General features: G+C 31.8%; 1 protein-coding gene across 1 annotated transcript; it reads right to left on the bottom strand.

Moving 5' to 3' along the window:
- Positions 1-3,953: 3,953 nt before the first annotated feature.
- LOC121241535 (protein GRAVITROPIC IN THE LIGHT 1-like) lies at positions 3,954-6,106 on the bottom strand. The gene has a single exon (XM_041139333.1). The coding sequence runs from the start codon at positions 5,939-5,941 to the stop codon at positions 4,481-4,483; it is 1,461 nt and encodes a 486-aa protein (XP_040995267.1). The 5' UTR covers positions 5,942-6,106; the 3' UTR covers positions 3,954-4,480.
- Between the last annotated feature and the right edge of the window lie 12,674 nt (positions 6,107-18,780).

The following is an 18,780-nucleotide window of genomic DNA, read 5'->3' as shown; positions in this document are numbered from 1 at the left end:
GCTTCTCAGCTTTTTCCAGTCCCGGAAGAGCCCTTCTCCTTTTCTGAAGCGTCTAAATATCTAGAGTGGCGTCAAGCCATGAACTCTGAAATTGAAGCTCTACTTCACAACCAAACGTAGGATCTAGTCCCTCCCTCTCCACATTTCAATCTCCTTGGTTCCAAATGGATCCTCAAGTCAAAGCGTCGAGCTGATGGGACTCTTGAGCGCCGCAAGGCACACCTTATAGCTTAGGGATTTCATCAGCAACCTGGTTTCAATTACAATGAGACTTTTAGACCGGTCATTAAATACGTTACGATTCATCTTCTTCTTTCCCTTGCTATCACCTCAAATCGGTCCCTTCAACAGCTCGATGTACAGAATGCCTTCTTGCACAGGGACCCTGAGGAAGCAGTCTACATGAAACAACCTCCTGAGATCGTGAATCCCAACTTCTCAACACATGTTTGTAAGTTAGAAAAGTCCATATATGGCTTGAAGCAAGCTCCTAGGGCCTAGTTTGCTAAGCTCAATGATAGATTACTTACTCTCAGTTTTCATTGTTCTAGTTCAAATTTCTCTTTGTTTATACTGAAACATGCATCTGATTGTATTTTTATTTTGATCTATGTTGATGATATAATAGTCATGGGGTCTAATCCTACACTTATCTTAGATTTCATAAATTCCTTACGCTCATATTTTCCTGTTAAAGATCTCGAACCTTTACATTATTTTATGGGTATTGAAGTACATAGAACATCTGCTGGTTTCTTTTTGTCTCAGTGTAAATACGTATCTGGCCTTTTAATTTGAACCAACATGCACAATTCTAAGTCTGTTTCTACACTTATGTCATCCTCTGAAAAGCTCACTGCGTTTGATGGTTGCTTTTTTGAGGATCCACAATGGTATCGTAGTGCAGTTGGCAATCTTCAGTACCTAGCTTTCATAAGACATGATATCTCCTTTGTAGTCAATCGAGTATGTCAGTGTATGCATTTCCCATGCCTTCCCTACCGGCAAGCTGTCAAACGAATACTTCGTTATGTCAACCATACTTGACATTTAGGTTTATGTTTTTCACCTTCTTCTTCCTTTACATTGTCTGCCTTTTCTGATACTGACTGGGTTGGGTGCCCTGATGATCGTAAATTCACTGATGGGTTTTGTATCTATTTTGGCACTATCTTATTTCCTGGAGTTCTAAGAAGCAACCCACAATTGCTCGGTCCTCTACTGAAGCTGAGTACAAATCTGTTACTAACACTACTTGTGAGTTTCTCTGGTTGCAGTCTTTTTATTACATGAACTTGGCATTTTTCTCACTACACCTCCCACTTTATGGTGTGATAATTTTGGTGCTACATACTTGTCTCTCAACCTTGTCTTGCATTCTCGGATCAAGCATGTTGAGTTGGACTATCACTTTATGAGAGATTGGGTTGCAACCAAATCACTTCAAGTTTCATTTATTTTCAGCAAGGATCAGATAGCAGATATTTCTTCAAATCCTCTCGTCTCTGCAAGGTTTTCCCAGCTCCAATCAAGCCTCACTTTTACTCATGTGCCGCTTGCATTGCGAGGGTATCTTAAGGCAGTAGATATACCTGCCTCATATTAACATACCTCAAGGAAGTTTCTGGAGCATTAGAGAATAACAGAATAAAATCTTCCAGAAGAATATTTGTATAACAGACTTAGAAACCTGATTGGCTAGGTGTCATCTTAGTGTGACCATAGGACAAATTCTGTTATGGCTAAATGTCTATATAAGGAAGTCTTTGTGTACTGAAGGGGTATTACAGTGTATACCAATACTTTGAAAGAAAGTATTCTTTGACAACCTTTCACAAACACTTGGTAGCCATATTCTTCTTTCACTTCAACATCTCTGATCTAGAATCACAATGCACGTGGTAGAGACCATAGAAGATTTTTATTTATTTGAAATCTTTTTTAATTTAAGTGTTTCATCTAATTTTTTTTTTTTAAACCAAAATATGGGCTAATGAGACTTCTCATAAGTATTATAAAAGCGTGTCCCACAGGTAAGCATATATAGCATTCACAAAGTGACTGAAAAAAAGGATACGACCGATAATTTCATATATATGAATTTGAGCTTTTTCTACAACCTCAAAAATTAAATTTAAACAGTCAACATATATTTGAGATGAAACTGAATTGACATGTCACACGTGAAATGCAACACCATCAATTTATAATTTAGCACATGACCTTGAATTTGTAAGCTGGCGGTGTAAAGGACAAACTTTCCACACCAATGAAATGACATGATTTAATTTGCAAGAGAGATAATTATAAATTTAATTAATATTGTATCTTGCAAAGAAAAAAAAAAATTAAAAATAAAGAATTTGGAGAAAACTTTAACATCATTTTCACTCAACTCATGGACGGATCTCGATCGTATTTGTTGGAAAGCACATTTGGATCTCGATTCCATTTAAGATCCATGCAGCCTTTTTGATACTTATTTTTATTTAAAAGGTCAATCTCAAAGTCAACGTTATAATTTTAACAAGGGGTTAAATTACTATATACAATTTGGAGGTAATCAAGGGATCATAACGTTGGCAATTAACTTTATTGACAATTTCAGGGATAATCTGTGATTTTTTCTCAAAATAATGATTTTATTGGGCTTGAATATTTCTGATGAGTGGTCAGTTGTATGAGAATGGGAACAAAGCCCACATAGAACACCGACTTAGTTGGGTTGCATCTCAGAACATAAATAAGCTTATGGGCTTTGCCTTGGGCTAATTAATTGGGCTATTTGAGACTTGCAAGCATTCCATCAAAGCCTAATCCATGAAAAGAAGATATGCAATGGCAAAACTTTAATGGTCCTATTGTACCCATTAGCTAAACCGACTAGTTGAAAAGTAGTAAAATGGTTTATGATTTGAGTTAATATGTTTTATTGAATTTTGGAAAATGAGAGAGAAAAAAATGAATAAAAATATAATTTTTTTTTTTTTTTTTTTTAAAAAATTGAATTTGAAAAAGTTGAGTTATTTTTTATGTTTTGTTTGGAAATTTGAGAAAGTTGTGTTGGTTGTGTTTGGATAATGATTAGGTGTAATTAGATGAAAAAGTTGAAGATTTGAAATTGAAAACTGTTATGTGTTTGAATGATGTTTGGAAATGAAATATATAAGAATACCTTGTTACACAAAAAAATAGTGAGGAAGAAAGAAAGAGAATCATATAATTTCATATTGTGCTTAAACTTTGCCAAAAGAGAGAGAGAGAGAGAAGGCTATAGCTAATATTTTATGGACAAACATAAGGCTCTAATTAACCAAGCCATCTCCTTTATGCTTTGCTTGATCAACTATATCTAATAAATGTCAATGGCTTGATATCTCCCTATGTAGCATCTCACCAGCAAGAATGTCTGAAGGCTTCAGAAAATGATTGAAGTTCATGAAAAGATTAGACTGCAACAATAGTAAAAAAGAACATTGGAAGTGGTCTCCCTATACCCAACAAAAAGGCCCAGGCCGAGGCAAACATCACAGGCTTTAAACCATGAAGAACAGACAGAATAAGGATACCCTGCAGTGAGAAATTAAATCGATACATATGTCTCCACAAGTGAGTTTAAACATGTGAATTATTCGCAAAGAAGCAAAGCAAAGCCAGTGTGAGATATAAAACAAGAGCTATGATTTCTAGATCCTCTGAGGCAAAAAGCTTCATCAAACATTTCTTTTTTATGATGAGGAACCCCGGGATCATGCAAACATGTCTTTTACCCGATTAAACCCCGGCCAGTGCAAAACACAAGGAGTCGAACATCTTAAGTCCCCACCCATATCACAGACAAATTTGAGACGAGAAGGTGGTAGACATGCAATGTTCCTTCTGTCATTCAGACCAAGTAAGAAAATTCTTTTCTCAAGAGTGTATATAGTAATGATATCATACACTTGATGGTGATAGTATCACTCGCTCATGCAGTAACAGTTTACAATTGAAAGTCAACACTATGATTAGTTGTTAGAGTGGCTGATTAAGATACAAATTCAGAATGTATTTGTGTCTGATGAACCTAAGAAAAATGGGGGAGAAAAATAAAAACAAGGTTCTATACATTTTACTCTACATATGAGTTAAACATAAATAAGGAAAACCAAATTCACAAACCAGACAGAATCACAGCTACCGATCACAAGATAGCCAAAAAAGAAGCAGCTATACCCCCAGTTACTCCCACTTCAGCAGCATAGCAAGAGGCTATGATACCTGTGTGTTTCAAGGTCTTTCCTTCTAAGGCAGAGTGAAAGAGATGTGCATACTTTGATTTGTACATTTCCAATGTTGAATTCATGGAATTCAATCACTAAACCTTGACCAGAAAAGAAGCCTATGAAACAAAAACCAAAACAACTGGTTTTGGATCACTGAATAAAACTGTTCTGTCCATTACCATTGCCATGATTTCCTAAACCAGAACCATGGATTACTACTCCCTATATTTCAGGCCACTCAAATAAACCTGAGACTGAATTATTGTCCTTACAATTTTAAAACCAGGAACCACAGTGAACCCCACCTTTGCTCTTGTTTTACATGGCAATATAAATCTCCTTGTGACATCTTCCATGTACACCATCGAGAAATCCATGCCCCTCTCCACTTTAAAAATCTCAACCACAGGATCAAATGAAAACGCCAACTTATGCAAGGTCCATATCGAGCTCGCCATTCTCACAAATGAATCGTAGAACACGCTCAATGATTTCCACGAATTCAACATCGTTTCATTTCGGTCCAAATTACTGAAAATCGATGATTCCATGATAGGGTGGATAAGCTCCTGATACTTAGTCTCACAAAATTTAGCAAATTCACACTTCCGATTCATACTCAGCAACTCCACAGGATTGCTAGATACGTGCTCGAGCAATTGCTTCAAAGAACTACTATTCTTTTCGGAATTCAAAACATGCCCATTGCACACAATTTCATTCTCGCCCACTCCAAAGCCATCCAAATGAAATCCTTTAAACATCAATAAAGAGACATACGACAGAAAGGCATACCGACTATGTCCTTCTTTTGCGTACTCGATATCCGCATATACAGAATTGGCTGCCAAACCCAAATCCCACATAGCTTTCCTCATCAATTCAATCAAAATCTTCGTAAACCTATGTGTTGCTCTACAGGCATCAAGTAACACAGAATCAAATACTCTAACCGACAACAAAACATCATAAGATGAATTCAAGTTACCAGACAACCTCTTTGACAACTCAAAATTGGACTTCTGAATCTCACCCAACTTCTTCTTCAAAGCCAAAACCTGGTTATCTTTCTGATCAATCTCCGACTGTAACCGATTCGAAACGTTCCCGAGTATACGCAGCTTGCTTTGATTCTCTTCCACCCGAGCTTCCATGCAAGACCCAATCGGCAAATCATCACCAAAATCCTGGTTTCTACAACAATCTTTATAGAACTGCTTGAATTCAGACAGCCTTTGAAGGTGTGAGACCAAGGCTCTATCCGCGTCCTTCACGTTTTCCTCAGCAAACGGAACATGGGCAGCCTGTAACTGAAAGTACGAAGCTTCAAAAGAGGAAACTGTAGCAAAAATGGAAGAAATTACGGTCTGGGTGAGACGGGTATTGATGGTTTTGTTCTGGGTCCGGTTCAATGGCCATGGCATCACCGACCGTGGTGGTGATAGTGATGGCTGTTCGGGCACGGAGGGACCGTAAATTGGATCAGGCTTGATTACAACGACCTTCTGGTCCGTGATGACTTCTTCGGCGGAGTCAAGGAGGGAAAAACCGTCGGAGTCTTCGACGGCTTCGATTTCGGCGAAGAACTCGAAGGTCTTGGACTTGAAAGCCTGGGCGAATTTCTGGAACATATCAGAGATTTGTGGGGGTTTGGAGGAGCCATCTGCGTCCGGCATTTTGGAATGGAATTGGACTCTGAATCAGTACAAAGATTGGAGAGAAAAGATGAAGAGAAAGGCTTTTTCAGAGAGAGAGTCTGAGAGAGTTTGAGAAGTGAGAACTCTTGGGTTACACTACTGCTTGTGCAGCTGTGCGATGGTGATGGTGCTTTGGATGCCTTGGAAGGAAGGTATTGAGCCATTGCTTTCTTTTCTTTTCTTTTTTCTCTTTTTTTGGTTATTTTATTTATTGGGTGTATATTTTTAGGAGGGTTTTGTCAGGAGGGTTGACAAAAGAAAAATGCTATTTAACTCTCTAATCTTTTTCTTTTTTTTTTTTTAAAAGATAACTCTCTAGTCTTAGTTTGGATTAAAATTGACTTCAATTCATTTTATATTATTATTATAATTTTTTTAAATTTTTAAATAAAATATAATAAATAATTTAAATTTTTTAAATCTTAAAATAATAATAATATTTTATTTTATTATTTTTTATTTTACTTAGTGATTAATAAATTAAGTATTAATAAAATTATATATTTTTTTAATATTTCTTAATAATTGAAAATATTAACAAAATATTTACAAAAAATTAATAAAAAAAAAACCACACATTTATGCTAACGAGTGCTGGCCCGCTAGCACCACCTTTGACAAAACATTGGTAATTGAGAAGTTGACTAGTTTTACTTGGGAGAATGCTTGGTATCCCGATGATATGTCCACACAGTGGGTCTTCTATTTATTTATTTTATTTAAAAAAATATTTTTTAATAATATTATAAATTTTTAAAAAAATATATTTAAAGATAAAAAAAAAATGAACAAAAATCAAAATCAAAACCAAAAAAAATGCCAAATGGCATTATTGGGACAAATTTTCGATAGAATTTGACAGGGGCTGTAGCATCACCCTTTAAATTGACCACTTTACTCTTTTAAAAGTAATATACAAGTCTCAAATAGTCTTGACTTAGACTTTGTATGGATGTTGGATTAAGTTAAGTTGATAAAATATTATTAGAATATTATTTTTTAATATTATTATTATTTTAAGATTTGAAAATTTTGAATTATTTATTATATTTTATATTGAAATTTGAAAAAGTTGTAATGATGAGTTTAGGTGAGTTTAGGATCCCTTTATACAATTATACAATGTTTTTTGTAAAAAAAATTAGTCTCACCAATAAAAAATAGATTTTTTACACTTTTTTAGATGTGATTCACTTTTTTTATAAAGACTTATACGAGATTTGTTTATTTAGAACTTGTAAATCATTTCTATGATTTTCTGTGATAATTTCACACTATTTTTCGCTCGTGATTCGATTTTAAGGAAGAATAATAATAATAAAAATAAAACGCTATTACATGAACAAGTATAAATAATCTTTTTCAGAAATAAATTATAATTATTGAGATTTTTTTTAATTTTATTATCCTAAAATCTTAGATTATTTTTTAGGTCAAAGACTGCATAGTTTTGATATGGAAATATTCTTTCTTGACGAAGAATCAAAATTACAAGACATAATTGGATTGTGAAATTACGAGACATGAATCTTTTTTTTTAATTGGATCAATATTTCCAGTTTTATGTACGAGTAAAGGATCTTAAATCAAGAAGAGAAATGTTTCGCAATAATAAAATTTTACAAAAGTAAATTTATAAATTAATGCGGTTTGATGTAATACGTTAGATGATAAAATTATTTTTATTGTAATATGTGACATGTCAAGTGTATTTATTATATAAAATCATATTAATTTATAAATTTATTTTTATAGAAAAAAAATTATGGTCGCTATATTACTTCTCAAAGAGGAAACAATAGATTATTTTAAGAGAAAATATATTTACAACCGTGAATTGTGCAACCGATGCATAATTACTTTGAAAAAAATGAATAAAACATGGGACCGACATAAAAAAAATAATTTTTTAATAGCAAATTTAACTTTTTTTCAAAACGATTACGCGGCATTTACGTACTTTATAGTTGTATGTATAATTACTCTTATTTTAATAGTAATTACTAAAACATCTCTTATAATTTGTATAAAAGAACTAAAGCAAAGTAATCTTTTAAACAATTACTATGGTTTATAAGATAAAGATGGCATAAAAGCTAACTAAAGAAGAGAATAATTAACATCGATCATACGTACATCGACCCTAGAGCTTTGGTGCCATGCACTTTAGGGTTTCTTGGCACGTACGTATATGATCTGTCCTTTTGACGCTGATGATTTCTTGGCGGGCAGGTCTTATTTTTTGAAGAACGATACTTGTCTCATGAGTTGAGTTGTCTCTTATTTGGATTTTTTTTTTTTAAATAGCTAAAAAAGTAATTATTAATAAAGTGATATATATTTTTTGTTTTTAAAAAATATTTAAAAGAAAAGGACGAAAAAAAAGGTATAATTACACTAGTGATAAGTTTGAAGTGACAAACTTACGAGCGAATTTCTTTTTATGGTGACTTTAAAGTCCTGTTTGGATTTAAAATAATGTTTCATATCATTTTATCTCATCATTATAATTTTTTTAAATAAACGTATAAAATATAATAAACAATTCAACCTTTTTAAATCTCAAAATAATAATAATATTAAAAAATATAATATTATAATAATATTTTTTTTTAACTTTCATTTAAAATTATTTCACCTTATCTCTAAATCTAAACTAATCCTAAAGTGGCTAATTTCCATGTCTGCCAATTTTCGTACCCTGAAATGAGTTGTATTTTAGAATGTGAAGACGTTTGTTGCTTTATGCATTTCAAAGCAAACGTAATGCTTTGTGTAGACACAATATAATGGCCTGTGGTGGAGGTCACTGACCGATCTTCACGAGTTGAATTACTGCATGCACCTTTTCTAACTACCAATTACCTACCCCTGAGAACAGGTCGATGCAAGAATTTTAGGACATAATTGTCATAATAATTATGTATTCGTAAATCATCTCAACTCATTTTAATTTATCTCAATTCATCTCACTATTATTCATTATTATTCATCAATTTTAACTTATAAATTTTACCACTATTCACAACTCATCTCACTATTATTCACAACTCATATCAACTCATCTCAACTCATCTTCAAATCCAAACGATACCTTAGCCAATACAAGATATGAAGATCAAAAGGGATAGAAATAATGAAAAACTTTAATATACGACAAGTGAATAAGATAGATTAATAGATCAGTCTTGTTCAACTACTCTCGTAATGATGCATATCGGAATACAAAATGTACTAGAGAGTTAGAAAATTCAAGGGTATGACAAGAGAGTGAGATACAAAAATTGGGGCTATTGTTCAACCATCCGATGACGATTTGTAGATCGATGAATACAAAAAGATGTGATATAAACTCGTGACATATTAATCCTCATGAGAGAATAATGTCATTTGTATTATAAATTATGTCATCTCTAATTATGAAAATTGGTATATTATGTTTTAAGTGAGTTTTCATTGAGTATAAGTTGATCTAAAGTCATTTAAAATGCGTCATATTGACTAAATAAATCAAATATAGAAAGTCGTAGTATTTCTCTTCACACAATAAGTAGGAGTTGATACCCAAAAGAAATCACTTGCAAAGTCTGAATTCTATCTAATACAAAACTATTGACTTAGGTGCGGTTTAGATAGTGAAGTGAGATAAGATAGTTTTAAATGAAAGTTGAATAAAATATTATTAAAATATTATTTTCTAATATTATTATTATTTTAAAATTTGAAAATATTGAATTATTTATTATATTTTATGTGAGAATTTAAAAAAATTATAATAATGAGCAGAGTTGAGATGAAATGAAACACTTTCACTATTCATACGAGATCTTAAATAGCAAATATAGGGCTGGGCTCTGACTCCGACGGAGTCGGAGTGCTCGTTTCCGACCTCCGACTCCGACAAGAGTCGGAGCCAAATTGGAGCTCCGACTCTGACTCCGAATTGGAGTCGGAGTCCGACTCCGATCCTATCAGAGCTCCGACCTCCTATAGGAGCTCCGACATAAGATCGGAGCTCGACGTGCACTCGACGTGGCGCTCGAGCGGAACTCTTTCAGAGAGGTTCGCTCGACTTCCGCTCGACATGTCGCTCGAGCGAACCTCTCCGACATGTCGATCGAGCCAATGTTCAATACAACGTGTGCTCGACTTGCGCTCGACACCTCGCTCGAGTGCAAGTGTACAGTAAAAAAATTTCAGAGTCGGAATCGGAGCTTCTTGGAGCTCCGACTCCGACTCCGAATAGATATTCGGAGCTACTCCGAATTCCGATGACTCCGACGGAGTCGGAGTCGAAATTTTAGAAATTTTGCACACCCCTAAGCAAATATATGTCTTCACAGCCTGAATTTGAAAAAATTAAATTGTTTATTATATTTTGTGTAAAGATTTTAAAAAAAATATAATAATAAGATAAAATAAAATGAAATTCTTTCAATATCAACATTTTTTAAGTAACAGATGCATATCTTCGGAGCCCAACAAAACTTTCACAATTTGGTGTCCCCAAGTACATGCACCAAGTGAAGTCTTTAGTGGTAAGTTGGTTCTTTTGAGTTGTATGTTTGATACAAAGAACAAGGCCAATGGTGAGTGGTACTGAATATATGTTTGCATTGTTTGGTGACAAATGGGGGGCTATGGTTGGTGGGGGTGGGTCAGAGACAGCTCCATAAAGTCAAAACTGAGAGATAAAAATAAAGAATAGATGCAGGCCAATGAGTGACTTCTACAGAGAATTGAAGTTAATTACCCTTCAAATGTTCACTCTAGTACCATTGCATTGGAGAAGCTGGCGTCCTGACTTAACTCATCATGCAAGTCTAGGGGCTTCTTTGCCCCGTTTAGATACATAAATTATCTTAATTTATTTTATCTTATTTTATTATTATAATTTTTTTTAAATTTTTATATAAAATATAATAAATAATTTAATTTTTAAAATTTTAAAAAAATAATAATATTAAAAAATAAAATTATAATAATATTTTATTCAACTCATTTAAAACTATCTCATCTTATTTCATCCATTCTCACAATCCAAACGAATCCATTTCAAGAACTAATTTCTAGTAGATTGAAATTCTCAACAATCATGTTTCTCAAACATTTCATGCAATTAAGGTCAAAAGCCTCTTATCTTATCTCATCTCAGTATCTAAAGATTCCAAACACTATAAACACAATAATTTTTTAATTTTTTCATCTAATCATTACAATTTTTTCAAACTTCTAAACAAAACAAAAAAAAAAATTCAATTTTTTTCAAATCTCAAAATAAAAATAATATTCTAATAATATTTTAAATTTATAATATTTGTATTCAACTTTTTTTTCTCCTTTTTTAAAATTCTATAAAATATTTTAATTCAAATCACTTTACTATTATTTATAAATTATTTTATTATTATTTATAACTCATCTCATCTCATCTTATTTAAACTTGTCATAAAAAAATACGCAGATCGATGTTGAAGACTTCAGTCTTTTAAATGCTGTAGGTCAACATATTGTGTCTATTTTTATAATTATAAAAGTATTTGGAATATTAATTTTCTTTTTTGTCAATAACTCCTGTAATTTCCTCGTTGGAGTTTTTTATTAGGTCCTCAGAGTTGCGCACTGTGCATATAGGACTTCTGTTAAAACAAAGGTTAGTGAAGATCAATACCATTTGGTAGTCAAAGATTCCAACAACTCCAAATTTAAAATATTTTTCTCCATAATTATTTTAACTAATTTGTGACGACTTATACAATCTTGGACTCAATTATTTAATTATCTGTTATATATTAATCTGATTGGTTGAATGTGGAGGCTCTGGTTGACTTTTTCGATTATTAATTTATTACTTACATATAAATCGCGCACTTAAAAATATTTGATTTGATTTTTTTATTATATTTCATATCTCATAAAATATGAAATATAAGAGTAGGGCTCATTTATATTTAAAATTTATTTTAACTCGTCTCAACTCATTTCATCCCATCTCATCATTACAACATTTTTAAATTTTCATATAAAATATAATAAATAATTCAATTTTTTCAAATCTCAAAACAACTTTTCTAAATCTTTACATAAAATATAATAAATAATTCAACATTTATTTTACTATCCACAAATAATTTCAACTTATATCTAATTTAAAAACATATGATTTTACTCTTTAAGCCTCACACTCCTCACATGATTTAAAAACAAATCATATATTTTTAAGTAATTTATAGAATGTGAAATTTTTATATAATATAACTCAAAGAATAAAATCATATATTTTTAAATAATATACCGAGAATACGAGATTTATGTTTAAAATTTTTCTTTGTAGCATATCACTGAGATTCTGTACAACTTTGCCTCAGCAGCAGCCCTATGTTGCCCACAGAGCTGTTCGCAGCTTGCACGCCGCCGGCTGTCCAGAACAATATCATCATAGCAGTCCCTCCAAAGGTCTAGTATTGGAAGTTGAGAATATCTTTGGTTGGATGTGCTCCCAAAAACACCCACTTTACACAGACCCTCTCCTCTCTCCCAGACCCATGCGCACCCTCTCTCCCTGCAGTGACCTCTCTCCGAAGCCAGTCATCGCCGTTGCCCACACCCATGACCCTCCAATTTGGGTCTTTAGTGATTGCTTTTCTAATGTACTGTTATGCAGGTTAATTTATAAATAAATTAAAAAATTTGGACTAAATGAGCAGTAAGAAGAGAAACTTCAGCTTTGTGAAGGAGGAAATGAATTAAAGGATCATAAAGATATGTTGTTTCGAATCCTTTGGAGTGGAAGAAAATAAAGAAGGATAAGAAAACGAACGGAGCTTTGTCTATTAAACCCATGGAGAGAAGGGAGAAGATCAGGAAGGCATTAGATAAAGAGAGACGACGATCTGCAGCTTCTGAGAACAAAGAACTCAAAAAATTCAAACAAATAGTTGCAGATTCGGCAGAGGGTGAAGATTGTACCCCAGCGACACCTTCATCGAATAGTGGCTTGCCCGAGTTGAGTTTCATATTGGTGTTTTTAAGGACTTGGCATCGATGGATAGTAAAGTAAGGGAAGTGGTTGAAAAATTGTGCGCCTTCTTTGAGACATGCTGTACGCAAGCTTGTCCGTGGAGTTTCTTCATCAAGGAGGGCACGGTGTGCGGCGGCCTGGAGCTGCTCTACCGATTGAACAATATCTAGTATTTTCAAAGGAGATACGAGCCAGTCTGCTTCTGATATCACTTGTAATTTCATGTGATGCGGCTTATGTAATTATAACATCCTCGTTAGCTTGATCAAAGTCGAAGGTAGTTAAAATTTAGATAATTTATTTTAAAAAACCTTCATATTAAATTGATTATCTCTAAAATAATTTGAATTTTAACTACAGTGTTTCATCAAATATAGTTAACTATAATTGCTTTATTAAATATTAAAATATTAGTTTTTCACTCTAAACAAACAAATTAAATTAATTAGAATATAATTAACATTTAACATTTAGAATATAATTATTATTAACATCATATAATACTTTTTTAATATTAATTTAATTAGAATATAATTATTATTAACATTTAATAATACTTTCAAACATTAAAATATTAGTTTCACTCCAAACAAACAAATTAAATTAATTAGAATATAATTAACATTTAACATTTAGAATATAATTATTATTAACATTTAATTGGTAGAACTACAAAATGTGATAAAAATAAATTTAATTAATTGATTATTAAAATAATAATAATTTATTATTATATAGAAAGTAAATGGATAATCCAATGTGAAGATTTAATTTAAATGGAATAGGCAAATGTAAATTTATGTGATATTAGCTAAAATTTGAAGATGCATTTGGCCAATCCAATAAGAATGCTTTTAGTTTAATGGAGTGCTGAGGTGGCAAACGTCTATTGAAAGGTGTTAATGCTCAAAACCAAGCGCCATCTGTTCCAAAGAGGAATTGTCGGAAGTTTTATTTTTAAAAACAATGTTACTTTTTTTCTATTATAAATATTTTTAGAGTAATACTACTCATCATTTCAATTTTTATCATTCTTTCATCATCTTATGATATGGCATTAGGTGATTGGAAATTATTTATTATATTTACCCTCTCACTACTTATTTATTACTTATAGTGTATTTGAAGTTTTTTATTTTTTTATTATTTTATTTTAAGTATTTTTTTTAACATTCTTAATCATTAAAAAAATTAAAATATATATATAATTTTACTAATAGTTTTAACCATTAAGTAAAATTAAAAAATTTTAAAAAATCAAATACAAAAAAAAAAAAATAGTAAATGAGTAGTAGGAGGATAATAACCAAATCATTATTCATTTTTCTTATTCTCAATTAAATTTATTTTGTTTCTCATTTTAATTTATTTTAAAAGGTGATGGTATTTTGTCGTCCAACATTTACCATTAGACATGTTAGTTAGTGCAATTTTTTTTTTTTCAAATATTTTGTTAACATTTAAAAAATACACATATTCACTAGTTCTTTTAAGCATTTAAAAAATAAATAAAAAGTACCATTTTTCTATTTTAAATGTCAATCCCTTAAATAAAAAGTTAATTGAAATATGTTAGTCAATAGATCCAACAAGTATTGACAAAATCTAAAATCATAAACATAAAGCTTTCAGATGTCCACAGTTTGAAGATGAATATGGGTCTCAAACTCCACCTAAATTGGTCTCTCTTTGGAGGGAGGGAATAAAGATTAATATAACAATTTCTAAATTTTGGATTCATTCGTATGATAACTGGACATTACATGGGATGGGATATTTCGAGTGGATATGCTTCCGTTTGGGTTGGGATGGTATGGAAGACGAAGGAGTGAGGGAGGGGCTGTATGAGTTTCTGATTTAGTGTATGTAAATGTAGACTAGACATTATAAAATACTTATATGGCGCACAATCATTAGTGGGTTGATTAATGAGGGGGAGCAGCCGGATCACTCTCCAGGTTTTCTCATGTCTTAAACCCTTCAATAGTGTTTGAATTTAAAAATGAGTTAAGATGGATTGAGATGGTTTGTAAATAGTAAAATAAAAGTTGAATTATTTTGTGAAAAAATTTATAAAAGTTGTTTTGAAATTTAAAAAAGTTAAATTGTTTATTATATTTTATGTGAAAATTTGATAAAATTGTAATAATGAGATGAATTAAGATAAATTGAGATGAATTTTGAAGGTAAACAAAACCTTTTGCATAGAAGACCCAAACACTCCCATAAAAAAGAGGGTCTTTCAAACCATTCGACGGGCCCAACCACAGTAGAAACCTCCAGCACTTTGGGAGTAATGGTTTTTGAGGCAAATCTTCAAAGCCTTCTGCATCTCTGAAACGAGTAACTTTTGATTAGGTTGTAAAAACACTTTCAAATCTTTTATGATATTCCACGTTAATATACTCTGCAAGCATGGTTTTGGAGATGTCTCGTTGAAGATAAGTTGTTGTCAAACACAGTACTTTTCGCCAGCACCAAGTATATTGGATCTGTTGTCGAGATCAACATGATCATGATCACCAAGGTGAAGATCCCTCCTCGTGGAGGCCTTGGAGGGATAGTCCCCACCCCATGAGGTGATGGCTAGCAAACACCAGACTCCTTTGGATTAGAGCCTTAAAAGAGTACTTTTGTATTGCATTGTTTGCAATGACCTGCACTTGGAATTTTATTGAACTGGGTCAATCCCTTTGCACATGGAGCCTGTCCTCCCTCCCATATCCCACCTCATAGGCAATTACCCTCGTCTAGTGCTAGGCCCCCCTCTACACCTATAGCAACATTACTTGCTAACTGTATCTAGGAGAATCATATTGTCTGTAACTCCGGTACATGCTTCCCATGTTCCTGCCCATCTAATTTTTTGGCTCGGTGGCAAAGTCAAACCTCCCAAAGCAAGACATGCATTTATATTCCAACATATTGAATCTTCATTGTCTAACCATCAGGGATCCAACCCCAAGTAGAGCATCAATTTTAGACACAGATTCATCCAACAACGAGTGGTTCATAACAAAAATCTCTAAGAAGAGCAAATCTTCCCTAAACGGAGACAATCTGTCTCGTTTGTTTTTTAAAAAATTTTCAACTCATTTTATCTAATTATTATAATTTTTTTAAATTTTCATATAAAATAAAATAAATAATTCAACTTTTTTAAATTTTAAAACAAAATTAATATTAAAAAAATATATTCTAATAATATTTTATTTAATTTTTAACTTTCATTTTATCTCATCTTATTTATGAAAAACAACGAAGTTTGATCTCATTTAAATTTAAAAAATATCTCATCTTATTATTATTTTAAAATTTAAAAAATTTTAAAAATTTAAATTATTTTATTATATTTTAGGTAAAAATTAAAAAAAAATTAATTTAACTGGTGCAAGGAGCTCCTTTGTCTTTCCGTCACCAAGAGATGATATGTGACAGTTAAGAAGACATGGCTCATGGGATGCCATATTTTAGCTTGGTATGAAGTTAGCATGAGAAAAAGATGGTCTCAGCTACTGCTTGAAGAGAGTATCTTTGACTTTTGAAGCAGGCTATCTTTGACACTTGAAAAGATCTTGATTTGTTAACTCTACACTCTACACTCTACAGAAGCCTGGCTGCCCCCGGCTCCTTGAGTGGTCACAAATCAACGCCTGTAAAGACCTTGAGCTAAACTAAGCAAAATCAGGCTCACTTTAGTCAATTCACGTAATAAAGGAAAAGATCCTGGGCTTGTGGGGGAAAATAAGTACCTGTAGGATGTGATATGAAAGTACCTGAGGTGATGAGGTTTGCTGGTTTGGGCTGCTGTGCTATGAGCCGGTGGGTGGCTTTAGGCTGCCTGCACCGCACTGCTGAGTGCTGATGATATATGAGTACGGTCACACGCAATTGCCAATGCCTAAACCCTCTTTGTCTGCACCTAAGAATCTTGGCACCAAGCCACCCAAGCGGGTATCTCTTTGCCAATTTTATCGTCTTCTTGGATGCATGCCATGGCTACCCTACCCCACACAACATCTCTAATTTTTAAGAGATTAAAATTAAAAATTAAATAAAATATTATTAATATTATTTTTATTTTAAAATTTAAAAAAATTCAATTTTTATTTTCTTTTAAATATAAATTTAAAAAATTATTATAATTAAATAATATAAGGCGAGTTGAGATGTATTATAAAAATAAACCCTTTTGATAAATGTTGTTTTTTTTCATCATAAATGTCAATTTCAGAAGAATTTGTGGGGTAAAGAGTTTTTTTTTTTTTTTGAATAAAAAAGAATGAGACATAATTTTAGAATAGAAGGATTATATGTATTTATACTTTTACTTACAATATTAATTTTGTTAATTTTCTTTTAAAATTCAACTCTTGAATTTCAACATATCAATAACATATGGATAAATAAATGTTTTATAAATTTTTCTTAAGTATATTTAGAATTTTCATTTAAGATAAGTAAATCTCGTGCATTCTATTTAAAAACTAGTTCGATTTATTATTAATATTTACTTTCTTTAAAAATAATACCCTAGACTTAACACCTTAAAATTAAAAATATCATCCCCCTTTAAGGGGCATAGAAGGGTAAGGGGGATTGAATCAAAGGAGTAGCTTGGTCACTCCTTATTTTTATTGGGTATTATTTTAGTTGTAAGAATGTTGCTAAAAACCTTTGATTTTTGTTTTTTGGATTTTCAAGTTTTTTTTGTAAGGTTTCTCCTTTTTTTTTTTATTTAATTCTTATATAATCTTCAAACGCTCTTAAACTTTCTATATGAGTTTTTAATATTTTATTCTTTGCCACATGGAATGTTAAGTTATTGAGTACTGCCATATTGATAAAGAAATTATATAAAGGTAATTTTAATAACAAGTAACAATAATTATTTTTCTTAAAGGAATAATAATAATAACGAAATGATTGCCAACATCTAAACTGGAAGGAAAAGTTTATAACCGGATTTTCATATTATTTCGTCTAAAAGTTACGAGAATTATTATCAAAATCAGATAGTACTATTGATTTTCATAATCTCACATATGATGATATAATAAGTAATATTAATAGAACTGGATTAACTATATATAACGATTTAAAATTAAAAAAGTAAATAGAGAAATAAAAGAAATTTGCTAGAAAAGAATTAGGTGTAAATCTTTATTTTTTTATGTCTTCTGCTTCCAACTCTTTTGAGAATTAGTCTCTTTATAAGTATTATGTTTAGACGACTTGATTATCCTGAGAATGAAAGGCTTGTTGAAAAGGAGAGGTCTGATGGACTGGTGATAATACAGGTTGCTGTAATGGAGATAATCTGGCGAGATGATATATTTCTTTTTTTTCGTCACTGTCTGAAACTTGTGATAAATAATAATAAGAATTAAAAAATATTACTTTTTTTACATGAGATAAGCCTCGTTCTACCTTTACATGAGGTTGATTTGGGCACATCACAAAAAACTCGGGGGGTAAAAGTGGTAAGACAGAAGTCCGAAATGGTCAATTTTCAAAGCTGTATTCCCCCTCTTGCTAGCTACTTTCTTTAGCGTTTTCCAGCGAGAACAGAGAAAAGTCGCTGTTTATTGTGTTGTCGGGTAGCAGCTAGCACAGCAAAGAGAGCAAAAAGAGCAACCCATTTACCCACCCATTCATCGACAAACACCCATTTGGGTTTTGGCGTTCTTGGGGTGTGGGTAATAATGTTAGGTATCAGTTTAAATAAATAAAATTTATACGAATTCTTTATAAAAAAAATGTATCACACTAACACTAATAAATAGTAATTATTTTT

This window comes from Juglans microcarpa x Juglans regia, chromosome 7S (assembly GCF_004785595.1).
Source record: "Juglans microcarpa x Juglans regia isolate MS1-56 chromosome 7S, Jm3101_v1.0, whole genome shotgun sequence".
In the NCBI taxonomy this organism is placed as follows: Eukaryota; Viridiplantae; Streptophyta; class Magnoliopsida; order Fagales; family Juglandaceae; genus Juglans; species Juglans microcarpa x Juglans regia.
This window is presented reverse-complemented; position numbering and strand designations above follow the sequence as displayed.

Bases quoted from the DNA above. Each gene is read 5' to 3' on its own strand.
- LOC121241535 (XM_041139333.1), bottom strand. From the start codon at position 5,941: ATGCCGGACGCAGATGGCTCCTCCAAACCCCCACAAATCTCTGATATG.